General features: G+C 42.0%; 1 protein-coding gene across 3 annotated transcripts in view; it reads right to left on the bottom strand.

The window, feature by feature from the left end:
• The window catches only part of PRKAG2 (protein kinase AMP-activated non-catalytic subunit gamma 2), a 301,021-nt gene that overhangs the window by 197,126 nt on the left and 89,623 nt on the right, over positions 1–14,272 (bottom strand). For all 3 annotated transcript variants that reach the window (XR_010910204.1, XM_067470373.1, XM_067470374.1), the window contains exon 3: positions 4,327–4,609. Coding sequence is in view for 2 of the 3 variants with exons in the window: in XM_067470373.1 (XP_067326474.1) it covers positions 4,327–4,609 (283 nt within the window). In the remaining variant the exon portion in view is untranslated. The remainder of the gene's footprint in view (positions 1–4,326; positions 4,610–14,272) is intronic.

Here is a 14,272-nt window from a genome sequence, read left to right as displayed (position 1 = left end):
CCACTTAAGCAGGGAGGTATTTTAAGGCACCATAAAAGAAATACCAGAAAATACCGTTGATCAAAGGAAGAAGTCTGTGATCAAGACTCTTCATCAGAGAGGATGGAGCGATAGCACCCCACTGTGGCCAGAATAGAGCACAAACTCTAGGACACTGAAGTTGGGAAATTATGCCAACATAATGCCTCTATCTGTTGTCTGTCCTGTCTTTTTAATGGCATTGAATATTTGCCATGTATGTGTTCTGTGCCTGAGTCCCCTTTGGGGTGAGATAGGCAGAATACAAATGATGTAAACAAACAAACAAACAAACACATAAATATGAATAGAGGGCACGTGGCTCATTTGAACCACCATGAATGGGGCCACTCCTGGTTGAAACTATCACAGCTATTTTTTTTAAAGGCTTAAAACTAACACATTAATCAATATAGTTTGCAGGATAGCATGGGCCATGGGAACGGCCTATTTGGAAAAATAGGTCCGGGGTTTTCTTTCTCTCTCTTTGCTGGTATTTTGGTCTTTCAACAGCAAGACCTTTCACGTTCTACAGTCAAATGTTATTGTAGGAAATGACTGACCAGGCTTAGAAGACTCTAAAAATCAATCCCAACACATTCAAAACCCTTTTTTGTTCTTTTTGGCCCCAAGAGAGGGAAAAAACATTTCAATGTCAATTTATCTTAGCCAAATAGGGTGGAAAGAATTAATTTCATTACAAAGACGAGAACAGGATTTAGTTGGATCACGCCCAGGAACTTCCAACATGCTTTTAAAAATCCATAGACTATCAATGCCCTTTTATCCTCCATAAATATTCACATAGAGAGACCAACAAATCCATCCTAAACTTGATAGCATTTGAAAAGAAAAGTCACCAAGTTGCCTTACAGGTATGTTGGATTACAAATCCCATCAACCCCAGTGAGGATGGCCAAGTAATGAGCCAATGGTTGAAGGCATATTTTGGGGGGCAGCATCTATTTTACTCTATGAATTGCCTTGCACATGGATGGTGAGGCATATATAGATAAACATGAGCTGACAATTATGTCAGTATGGACATTGGGCTTGCTTGCTCATGCCGGATAAAAGATTTGGGCTTATGTTCTTTTAAAAAAACCTTTAAGAAGCTGTGATCAAGTATCATTCATATCTTGGAAAACCAAATTAGCCTTTGAATATCAAAAGTCAACGAAGCTGAGTTTTAATCGAGTCTCTTTTACACCACAAAGTCAAAAACCACTGCAATTTAAAATCCCAAATCCTTATCACTGAAACAGAACTAATAGCACCACCTTCGGGCACAAAACTGAAGAGCAACCATTGTGTTGAAAGCTTTTTATTCCCATCAAGAAGACTAGTTAGGAAGGGATAGAGAGTGGTATCTGCATTATAACCAGTCAAAGAAAGTGGAGGCTGTGGCTCTTGCACCTTTTGCTGGATCTTCCTCCTGAAATTTAGCTAACGATGATTTTTAAAATATCATCTTCACCATCCATCTCTTTAATATCTCACTTTCCTACCAACAATGGGTTGCAAAAATTAAAAGAAATATTGTCAAACATGTTGGAGCATGTAAAAATCAGTTGGTGAGTGTGTTAACTGAAAAATGCAAAGCACAAAGTTGATTGGTTGGGCTACACCCAGAAGCTAGCTGAGCCTGGGAGTTTTGGCAACAGTTACATGTTTAAGCTTTCTGTGTAGGAGAAACAGTTAGTATTTTTTTCTTCTTGGCTCCTGGAAGAAGATCCTTCACATGGACACCTAAGGACCATTTGAATTTCTCTCAAAGGACATTGTGTGAGTCAATGCAACTGTTCTCACAACTGTATATATGTTGCTCTGCATAACAAAGAGTAAAGACCTTATTATTTAGTGATTATCTGCATGGAACATCTTTTCTCTAGCAAGACAGTGTGTGGATTGGTAAAGACGTGAACTACGCATGATTTTCACTTAGTCACAAAACATACTTCAGTATGGTTAAAAGTACATTTATCATCAATCTCAATAACAGTCCCACCACCAGGAAAATAAGAAATAAGCTGTATCAAAATGAGGAGGAAGATGTTACTTCCTAAAATATATGAGAGATAATAGGATAGTATCATGCAATGTGTGGGGCTTGATGAATGCAAAGCTGGGGTAAAAATTGCTGGAAGAAACATTAACAACCTCAGATATGCAGATGACACCACTCTGATGGCCGAAAGCGAGGAGGAGCTGAGGAGCCTTCTAATCAAGGTGAAAGAAGAAAGTGCAAAAGCTGGGTTGCAGCTAAACATAAAAAAAAACCAAGATTATGGCAACAAGAATGATTGACAACTGGGAAATAGAGGGAGAAAACGTGGAGGCCGTGACAGACTTTGTATTTCTAGGCGCAAAGATGACTGCAGATGCAGACTGTGGCCAGGAAATCAGGAGACGCTTACTTCTTGGGAGGAGGGCAATGTCCAGTCTCGATAAAATAGTAAAGAGTAGAGACATCAGACTGGCAACAAAGATCCGCCTAGTCAAAGCCATGGTATTCCCTGTAGTCACCTACGGATGTGAGAGCTGGACCTTAGGGAAGGCTGAGAGAAGGAAGATCGATGCTTTTGAGCTGTGGTGTTGGAGGAAAGTGCTGAGAGTGCCTTGGATTGCAAGAAGATCCAACCAGTCCATCCTCCAGGAAATAAAGCCCGGCTGCTCACTGGAAGGAAGGATACTAGAGACAAAGTTGAAGTACTTTGGCCACATCATGAGGAGACAGGAAAGCCTAGAGAAGACAATTATGCTGGGGAAAGTGGAAGGCAAAAGGAAGAGGGGCCGACCAAGGACAAGATGGATGGATGGCATCCTTGAAGTGACTGGACTGACCTTGAAGGAGCTGGGGGTGGTGACGGCCGACAGGGAGCTCTGGCGTGGACTGGTCCATGAAGTCACGAAGAGTCGGAGACGACTGAACGAATGAACAACAACAACAAAATAGGATAGTGGAAGCAGGCTACATTCCAAATGATTTTTGGAATTCCTACAAATTGTGCTCAGTTTTATTATAATTTTTAATATATGTTACCTTGAACTCTTCTTGGCTAGCACTCTACAGATAAATAATAAATACATCTAAAATAAAGGTACCAAATTAAAGGGAATACGATTGTTTTCACAAATATGTCGTTTCCAATAGGAACAACATCTCTTGTTGTTCTCAAGGAATGTTGCATCTGATCTTTGAGGTGACACACAGAAGTAATGATAGCCCTTGATAGCCTTGTGTTTTGATATTAGAAAACATGGGGTCTACTAATCCATTGTTCAGAGTTTGGTAAAATTAGATTTGGGGGTGATAACACCCTCTGGCCATGCTGCCTGAGGGAACCAGGTCCTCTCTTACCTTTTGTCTTAGCACTCAACCTGTAAATCTCAAAAAATACAGCCACTTATCTGCAAATACACTAGAATAGGAAGCTTTGGTGTAAACTCATTGTGAACAAATTCTGAAACCACAAGCCCCCAAAAGCATTCATTCTTAAGTTCCTACTGCAAGGAAAGGAAATGGAGCCCAGCCTAGAGCAGTGGTTCTCAACCTTCCTCATGCTGTGACCCCTTAACACAATTCCACATGTTGTGATGACCCCCAACCATAACATTATTTTCCTTCCTACTTCATAACTGTCATTTTGCTACTGTTATGAATTGTAACGTAAATATCTGATATGCAGGATGAATTCTCATTCACTGGACCAAATTTGGCACAAATACACAAATGCTCAAATTGAAATACTGGTGGGGTTGGGAGGGTTGATTTTGTCGTTTAGGAGTTGTAGTTGCTGGGATTTATAGTTCACCTGCAATCAAAGAGCATTCTGAACTCCACCAGCGATGGAATTGGGCCAAACTTGGCACACAGAATTCCCATGACCCACAGAAAATACTGGAAGGGTTTGGTGGGCATTGACCTTGAGTTTTGGAGTTGTAGTTTGCCTATATCCAGAGAGTGCTGTGCACTCCAACAATGATGGATCTAGACTAATACTCAATATGCCCAAATGTGAACACTGGTGGAGTTTGGGGAAAATAGATCTTGATATTTTGGGAGTTGTAGCTGCTGGGATTTATAGCTCACCTACAATCAAAGAGCATTCTGAATCCCACCAACGACAGAATTGGGCCAAACTTCCCACACAGAACCCCCATGACAAAAAAAAAATACTGTGTTTTCTGGTGGTCTTCAGTGACCCCTCTGACACTCGCTCATGACCCCACCAAGGGTCCCAACCCCCAGGTTGAGAACCACTGGCCTAGATGTTCTTCATGAAATCAAAGCAATCAATTTCTTACTTTTTCTTGATCTGGAGAAGAACTTGATCCCGCCAGGGGAGGTAGATGGGTTGGAGCCCGGGGAGGAAGAGTCCTTGGAGGAGGAGCGGAAGATGCCGCTGAAGCTCATGCGGCGCGGGGAACGAGGTGGGGATTCCTGGTACGGGAAGGGGAACACTGTTTTGGGTGAACCTGGGCTATGCTTAGATTTGACCGGAGCAGAGGCTGGGCTGGAAGGCCGGTTCTGGAGCCCCTTTGAGAAAAGTCCTTTGGAAGGGCTGCTTGTGGTGTAGTTGTCTTCTGCCTGGAAAGAAAGCAGAACGGAGACAGTTAGGATGATTTCCTTTTCCACCTGAAGTCTACCTTGAAGTATAAAGCCATTCATGCAAGAAGCAACTACTGTAGCAGTTGTGTCATGTCAAAGTATTACAATACTTCTTCAAGGTAGTGAATGCCTAATGTATGAAATTCCCTGTCCTCTATTACAGGGATGTCAACCTCATTTTCACTGAGGGCCACAGCAGCCTCATCGTTGCCTTCAAAGGGCCACTGAATTCATGGATGGAGAACCTGTAAATATCTATATATTTACACGGTGGTTGGTGTTCTTTACTTTTTACCCGATTTGGGTGTCCAGATATCATAGAACCACAATTCCACTCACTTTTGATTATGTTTCTGCTATGCAGACTAGGGATAATGGGAATTGCAACCCAACCACACATGGTTGAAGGGCATTTTCAAGTCAGACATCATATCCACAAGCCTTGTATCTAAATCTAAACCCACTCTCCTGACTAAATAGAACAAACAGCAGCCTTCCAGATGTTGCTGTATCACAATTCCCACCAGTGCTAATGATGATGGCTAATGATGATGAATACAAGTTATAGTCCAGCATCTGGAGGGCCATATAAAATGACATAGCGAGCTCAATTTGGCCCACAGGCCTTGAGTTTGACACATGCAATTGATTAAATTCTTAAATAGTGGTCAACACATTTGCACAACAGAAAAAATGAGCACAGAACAAATGTCCCTGTGGATATGGTAAAAAAAAATCTCCTTCCTGGTGTAAACAGACATTTCTCAATCGGGGTTTCTCTTGTTTTCTTGCTTCCTTCTCGGTGTCATCTTTTCTCTCTCTTGTTCTGTCAATACTACTTCCTTTTTTTCTCACTGTTTCTCTGGGCCACTTCTTGCTTTCAGACTTCACTCTCCAATTGAGGCAGCTCCATGAAGCATTTTGTGTCCTCTCAACTCCAACCCACATAATTCTGGCCAGAATTGCATCGTATGAATCTCCTCCAAATAATGACTTGGGTCTAGGCTGGCCACCTTTTGGCCTCAGAAAGTTGTCCACCAAAATATCAACCATTCAGTTTCAAACTCCACTTGTGATGCTTCCATTTACACCAGTGATTCCCAACCTTTTTTTGACTGGGGACCACTTGATCAGTGACCACTTGACCAGGGACCAATTTGACCAGGAACTACTCTCCAACATTAGTACCAAAAGGGGTTACGAATATGTTTTTGGTCAACTTGAGATTTGGTTTGGTTATTTGGGGTGCTGATTCAGAAAACTGCATTGGATAGTGTGATGGCACGAGTAGCACCACCTGTGTGTAGAACTTTAAAGTGCAAAGGTTTAAACTGTATAACATGCCCAAACTTGCCTAGTTTGTAAATATATAGTTGGATTGATTGGTTATTTATAGCTGTCAATCAGTGTTGTTTGCACCAGTTATATTGCTTCCTCAGCTCAATTGCTTGGCTCCACCTTTTCTTGGAGGAGGGCAGAGCTTTTCCTTTTCCATTCTACCATCAAACTTTCTATCAGATAGATGTGAAAAAGAGACTTGGCTCTAAAGCCCTTGTTTTAAGTTACCTCTCATCACCAATTCTAAGGTTTTTACCCTTGGGACTCATACTTCATGCCAAGATCATCCTGGACAAGGCTGAGGAGACCTAAGCACCTTCAAACTGGTCCTTTGGCACCAGAGGAAGACTTTTGAGCCTTCAAATATAGGCCATCTGGACTGGGGTTGTAAATGCTATGGCATTTGCAGCCATTGAGAAAGAGGGAACAGGAAAAGCTTCTCAGCTGCGAAATCTGTTTACATAAAATACAACTGGTCCTGAGCATAGGGATCACATTTCAGCCATATGGAAGGTCGCAATATACCTGAAATCCAGATATTAATATATTTCATGGATATCCTCTGCTAAACAAGGGCACGGTATTGTTCTAATTCATATGTGCTACTGTGGTAGAACAAAATACTCTAAAGATACAAGATCCTATCTGATACTGGCAACTAAGATGAATCAGCCCAGATTAGAATTTGGATGGGAGATGGTCAACAAATCCTAGATGCTCTAGAGCAGGCATGGGCCAACTTTGGTCCTCCAGGTGTTTTGGACTTCAACTCCCACAATTCCTAACATCCTCAGGCCCCTTCCTTTTCCCCCTCAGCCGCTTAAGCGGCTGAGGGGGTAAAGGAAAAGGCCTGAGGCTGTTAGGAATTGTGGGAGTTGAAGTCCAAAACACCTGGAGGACCAAAGTTGGCCCATGCCTACTCTAGACTATAGGAAGGAACTGGCAAAACCACCTTTAAGTATTCTTTACCTAAGAAAACCTTACACATTCATTGATGACTTGAAGGTCCACATATATACAAATACTTTAACAGTTGGTAATTGCATTATGTTTTTAAACTATGTGTAGCTATGCCTGAAAACAAATGAAAACCTTCATGTTAATTTAAACTGAAACATACAGTATTCTTTTTGACTGAACTGAAACTGGGTTGTGGCTTTCCATCACAATCCGTATTATATCTTAGGTGAGCGCAAAGCCAATTATGGTGATAAGTTGATCTCTCTAGTACAAACTCTGCACACAATAGTCTCCAGTATTTTATGGCTCCAACCATTAGTTGGAGGATAGAAGGAAGAAATAAATCAATTTCCTATTCTCTATGCTGATAATGATGATTATTCTACTTGGAGCTCCTCAGATAAGATACTTTAAATTAATTATTTACCTTAATGACTAGGAGTACAGAACATTTTAAAGCAAGACAACTGCAGCTGCACATATTTGCTGCTCCACTGGCATCCCACTTATTCAGATTCTCTGTTTGCTTATCAAACAGTATATAAATCTCAATAAAAACATACAAATTATCTAAGGCATGCAGGCCTTTCTTATTGCTCTAGTTACAAAAGCTCAGGTGCAAATTTCAAAGGTTGGACATGTCTTGATTCATTGTTCTTGGCACGTCCTATTTAAACATTAGTCAGGCAGGAAAGCAAAGGGTTCTCGAATGGAGCAGCACAGAAATCGCAGGAGCAAATGTCAGGGGAACCTTTTAAATCCTATACTGTTCAGGAATCTGAGCATCGGGGGCGAAAAAGGATACTGCAAAACACAAGATGATAAATCCAAGGCTCACAGGGAGCTTGCGGAAGCATCTCTTCCTACCCACGGAATGATATGAGTAGCCTCATACATGCACTGTGAACTTTTCAATGCAAAAGACGCATAATGATGAGCAACTGTCTGGGACTTATTTAATTTATCAGTTCTCAGACTGCCATTCCCCAGAATGTAAAAGTTATTTCACTACTGTTACTATGTTGGAGGAGCCCCCGGGGGTACAGTGGGTTAAACCCCTGTGCCAGCAGGACTGAAGACCAACAGATCAAAGGTTGGATCCGGGGAGAGCGCAGATGAGCTCCCTCTGTCAGCTCCCAATGCGGGGAAATGAGAGAAGCCTCCCAAAAGATAGTAAAACATCCAAACATCCAGGCATCCCCTGGGCAATATCCTTGCAGATGGCCAATTCTCTCACACCAGAAGTGACTTGCAGTTTCTCAAGTCACTCCTGATACGAAAGAAAAAGAAACTATGTTGGAAGTAGCCAACCACTGGAGAGCCTTCACCTTCCCACGATGCCATGCACTTCTTTCTGCCATACTGGAAGGTCGTTACCAAAAATACCCCATACTCTGAGATGCTATGTCCCTGTGACTCAGGTCACATAGAAACAACGGAGCATGTGCTTCTACAGTGCCTGTTTTATAAAGACATTCGATCTCATCTCATCTCGCTATGGATAAATAAATACCCAGGACACCCTGGACAATTCTACATAGCCCTGCTGCTCTCAGACACAAACTTGGCTGTGATGTACAATGTCACTAAGTTCTTAACAGCTGCGATTAAAATCTGGTGGACGATGACTGAGAGTCAAAAGACTTAAGCTTCGCCTCTGGAATATAATTGGGAAATCAGATATAGATTGATATTTATAGTGCTGGATATTTCCCTCTCCCCAGTTGCATCCCCACCACCTCTCCTTTGGATTTTTTGGAAATGATTGAATATCTATATTTGCATATATAAACATATCTTGAAGATGGGAACCAAGTCTAAAGTCTAAAGCCAGGCTTTAGCACAGCGGGTTAAACCGCCAGGTGTAGAAAATCTTGCCAATTGAAAGGTTGGCAGTTCAAGCCCGGGTGAGGTGAGTTCCCACTGTCAACCCAGATTCCTGCCCACCCAGCAGATCAAAAACAGTAATGTGAGTAGATAAATAGATACCGCTTTTAGTGTGGAAGTAACAAAAAGGTGCCCATAAAGAATATGCTGGCAATTCGATCCGCATAGGTGACGGAGCGACAGCACCACCTTGTGGCCGAAGTCAAGCACAGCCTCCAAATGCCAGAAATGGAAAAAGATGGGAAAGCCTATATACCTCTGTTTATGTATTGTCTGTTTTTGTGAATTGTATAATGGCATTGAATGTTTGCCGTATATGTGTTCTGTAATCTGCCCTGAGTCTCCTCGGGGAGATAGAGCAGAATATAAATGATGGTGTGTGATGTATGTTACTTCAACATAAGGCAAAACAGGACAAGACTAGTTTCCTAAGATATCATTTCTGACCACAAATAAATATATAAACCATACATGGTGGGGCAGAGAGTTGCTTAATAACTTCTCAAGCGATCTGAACAGCCGATGCATTCACCAGATTACAAGAAATGGCATATCATCCATTTTGCTGTCAAAACTCAGCTGGATTGCTGCCATCCAGGATGACTGAAATTTTGCCTAAAGGATCCCACTGCACAAACTAATGCAATGATGGTCTTTTCAGATAAAACATCAGACGAGAGAACACAACGTGAGGCAGCTGTAAGATTAAATGGGTTTTTACGCTGTCTCAGTGGAGAAGTGGAAGTGTCACCAAGAGGAAATGGATCAAGAGAGAGCAATCTGTTACACAAGATGTAACCCAGGCATAGGCAAACTTCATCCTTCCAGGTGTTTTGGACTCCAACTCCCACAATTCCTAACAGCCTCAGGCCTCTTCTTTTCCCCCCTCAGCTGCTTAAGACTGAAGATCTCTCCGCCTGTCATCTTCCTTTTTGGAAACCGACAGAGAATCCTCCTACCAAAAGTCCTCCTCTGCTGTGATTGGTCAGCCTCTCAGCCAAGGGGAGGTCTGTTTCTGAGACTCCAAGTGGGGAGGGAAGAGCAGACGTGGTCGCCGCATGGCAGCATGGTGCACATGTGCAGGCGAGGGAGAGTGTGTGATACTGCAGGGAGCTTCACGCCAGCGAGTCCCTTCAAAGCATAGGGGTTGTGCTGTCACGCGCTGGGCCTGTGAAAGAGTCTGTAGACAGGACGTGTTTTCTGAATGCCCAACGGGACGCCGGGGGTGCCTCGGCTGAGAGTCCTTTCGGATTTCCCCACATAAAGTTCTTTTAAAGACTTAGAAAGTTCAACAAAGTTTTTATTGTTGCTTAAATCAAATGTTGCTTAAGCCAAATGTCAAGGTCTATTTTCCCCAGACTCCACCAGTATTCCCATTTGGGCATATTGAGTATTCGTGCCAAATTGGTCCAAATCTATCATTATCTGAGTGCACAGCACTCTCTGGATGTAGGTGTACTACAACTCCAAAACCCAAGGTCCATGTCCACCAAACTCTTTCAGGATTTTCTGTTGGTCATGGAAGTTATGTATGGGAAGTTTGGTTCAATTCCATTGTTGGAGGAGTTCAAAATGCTTTTTGATTGTAGGTGAACTATAAATCCCAGCAACTACAACTCCCAAATGACAAATCAAACCCCCATCAACCCCACCAGTATTCCCATTTGGGCATATTGAGCATTCGTGCCAAATTGGTCCAAATCTATCATTATCTGAGTGCACAGCGCTCTCTGGATGTAGGTGAACTACTGTGCCGTTGCACCTGAGGGCTATAACTCTTAGTGAAAGAGGCATGGACGTGGCATCTTTCCCCAGGGGATTGCTTCTTGCCCTCCTATAGGAAACTGGAACTCCCAAAGACCAAAACACAACAGATAACTCGAAATAGTATTTATTGTTCACAATGAGTTATCTTTCTCAGGCATAAGCTTGATGTTTCAACAGGGATAAAGGAAATATACTTTACAATCTCTGAAGTCCAAGGAGTTTACAGCTGAGAAGCTTTTCCTGTTTCCTCTTTCCTCAATGGCTGCGAATATCGGAATAAACACAACCCCAGTCCAATGGCCTATGTTGAAGGGATAAGACCTTCCTCTGGTGCCAAAAGAACCGGTTTGAAGGCGCTTGGTTCTCCTCATTGTTGTCCAGGACGATCTGGACATAAAGCATGAGTCCCAAGGGTAAAAAAACCTTAGAATTGGTGCTGAGAGGTAATTTAAGCAGGGGCTTTTAGAGCCAAGTCTCTTACTCACGTCCATCTGATAAAAGCTCTGATGGCAGAATGAAAAAAGGGAAGCACTCCCCTCCTCCAGGAAGAGGTGGAGCCAAACAATTGAGCTTGAGAAAGAAATTCAACTGGTGCAAACAACACTGATTGACAGCTATAATTAACCAATCAATCCAACTATACATAAGCAGGGTAAAAGGCAGGATTATGCATGACACAACAGTTTAAATCTTGCAACTAACAGTTCTACACATAGGTGGCGCCACTCGCGCTGTCACAACTACAACTCCAAAACCCAAGGTCTATGTCCACCAAACCCTTCCATAATTTTCTGTTGGTCATGGAAGTTATGTATCAGAAGTTCAGTTCAATTCCATGATTGGTGGAGTTCAAAATGCTTTTTGATTGTAGGTGAACTATAAATCCCAGTAACTACAACTCCCAAATGACAAATCAAACCCCCATCAACCCCACCAGTATTCAATTTTGGGTATATCAGGTATGAAAATATACCCTGCATATCCGGTAATTTACATTACGATTCATAACAGTAGCAAAATTCCAGTTATGAGGTAGCAATGAAAATAATTTTGTGGTTGGGGGTCACCACATGAGGAACTGTATTAAGGGGTTATGGCATTAGGAAGGTTGAGAAACACTGACTTACAGTTTAACAAACACAGTTTCTTCTCTGCATACTGTGAATCCATTATCTATTGGCACCTAATTTTTCCTCTTTGACTTTGATAGAACATGAGTGAGGCACTTACTTCCAAATATGTGCAGATAATGATATTGTAATGATTATTTACATATGGCAGGGATAAAAAAAATGGTATAACAGATGCATAAAAAAATCCAGCCTACTTCTGATGCTTTTACTTAATATGCATTCTTGCTATCAAATAAGAAGATTACAGCACCCTGAAGTGCACAGTGTGTTCAGTGTTGCATTGTGAAAGGTGTGAGTCAGCTTTGCAGAATCACAGAATTCAAAGGATCTCTGCTTATTAAATAAAAGGTTTTTGTTAAATGGGAAAGCCAGAGAGACGAGCTCCTGATGTTTTTTTCTTCTTGAAAGAGTGCCAAGGGATAAAATATTAAACACACAGCAGAAGGACTGAATCTAAGAAATCACAACACCACCAGCGCATTCATCACTGGTTCATCCATCACAACAAACCTCTTGCTTTCTTGTTTATGCACAAGACAAAGGCAATGGAAATTTCCCTTTCTGGAACCCTATTCATTATGAAAATGTGTTGAAGTAAGACATAAAGAGGTGAACACACCAGCTAGCCCCAACTCAAACAAGATAACTATGCTGGCTTTTGTATTGGATCACACATCGGGTGGCCTTTTGCAGTTGACAGATGGTCATTTTTGTCAGCGCTGATTGTTTTTAAGTGCAGGCCAAGGTCTTTAGGCACTGCACCCAGTATGCCGATCACCACTGGGACCACCTTTACTGGCTTGTGCCGGTGTCTTTGCAGTTTGATCTTTAAATCCTCATATTGTGGAAGCTTTTCCAGTTGCTTCTTGTCAATCCTACTGTCACCTGGGATTGCAGCACTGATGATCCACACTTTGTTTCTTTCCAGTATTTTGAAGTCAGGAGTATTGTGCTCCAAAACTCTACCAGTCTGGATTTGGAAGTCCCAGAGTAGTTTTACATGCTCATTTTCTGTAACTTTTTAAGCCTTGTGATCCCACCAGTTCTTTGTTGCAGGCAGATGGTATTTGTGGCACAAGTTCCAATGGGTTATCTAAGCAACAGTAATATGCTTCTGCTTGTAGTTGGTCTGCACGATCTTCTTGCAGCAGGTGAGTTTGTGATCCATCATTTCATCTGCTTCCTTGCAGAGTGTAGACTTGGAATCTGTAGTCAATGTAGTTATTATTATAATTATTAATAATATCCCACTTTATCTTTCCCAAAGGAGACTCGAAGTGGCTTAACATAAAAACATTAACATAAAAGCAAGAATATTCTCAATGCAAGGATGGTCTCCAAAAGACTGGAAGATGGGGAGACTTGAAAAATAAATTAAGGTTCTCAATTATTGGGTAGAAAAATGCTGTATTGCAAAGGAATGCATTGCATGTACCTCCAATGTGTGTGAAAAATACAATTCTAATATACATGTGTTCACAGCACTGTCTACTGAGGGGTTAAGAAAGAAGATGTGATACTGCAGTGGTTCTCCAAGTATTTTGGACTTCAACTCCTAGAAATCCCAGCCAGTTTACCAGCTGTTAGGAATCATGGAAACTGAAGTCCGAAACACCTGGAAGACCAAAGGTTGGGAACCACTGTGGAAGACAACTGAGTTATTTCCTCCCTGGAAGAAGAAATGAGAGTGGTGTGTATGTGCTTGCTCTCTGCTATATTAGATAGCCTGTCATTATCTCTCTGCATCTGTAATCCATCGCTATCCTTGTTGTTTGAGTGTCTTGCTATGGTTTTGAGTTTCTCTGTATACTGCTGGCAGACCTGTAAATAGTTGCATGTAGCAACCAATGAAGAATAAACTTCCAAAGGAGTTTGAATGAAAGCCAGACCTCGAATGTAATTGACAAGGCCAGAGGCTGTGTTATAAAATCTCTGCTAACTGTGACCAGGACTCTGCAGTGTTTTGGATTGGAACTAACTGCTTGCTTTTGAGACAGTCCATCCCATTGCACAGCTGTAAGAGGCTGTAAGAGAAGGAATTCACATGCCCACCTAGTAGGAGGTGTTGTGTGTGTTTTACTTCTCCCTCCTACCAGCTCAACATCAGAGTATCCATGTACAAAAGAAGCTCTTGCTATGTGAGTTAGCAATGAAATTAGAGATAGAAGTGAGGCTCTTGTGTTTCCTTCTCTGCATGCTGATTCTACACATCTACAGAATCAATGAATAGGGACTATACTGGGTTCTGGTTTAGGAAGGAGGTCTAGAGGGATGACACAAGGGGTTCACATCTTGTAGGGTCTCAAGCACATTCGACTCCAACCTATGGCTTCGTCTGACATCTGAAAGCAATGTTTCATGTGTGTGCCTTCAAGTCACTTGTCAACTAATGCTGGGATCATTAACTCCATGGAGTTGTCAAGGGCAATGAATCCTCCAGCGTGGTTTCATCAATTCCTTCCTCTGAAATATGGCCTACAGCTCCTAATATTTAATGGATGGTCTTCCATCCAAGTACTAACTAGGGGTTGAATTTGCTTGGCTTCCAAGATCAGAC

This window comes from Anolis sagrei, chromosome 6 (genome assembly GCF_037176765.1).
Source record: "Anolis sagrei isolate rAnoSag1 chromosome 6, rAnoSag1.mat, whole genome shotgun sequence".
In the NCBI taxonomy this organism is placed as follows: domain Eukaryota; kingdom Metazoa; phylum Chordata; class Lepidosauria; order Squamata; family Dactyloidae; genus Anolis; species Anolis sagrei.
Note: the sequence above shows the minus strand (reverse complement) of the source record. Positions and strands in the feature narration are given on the sequence as shown.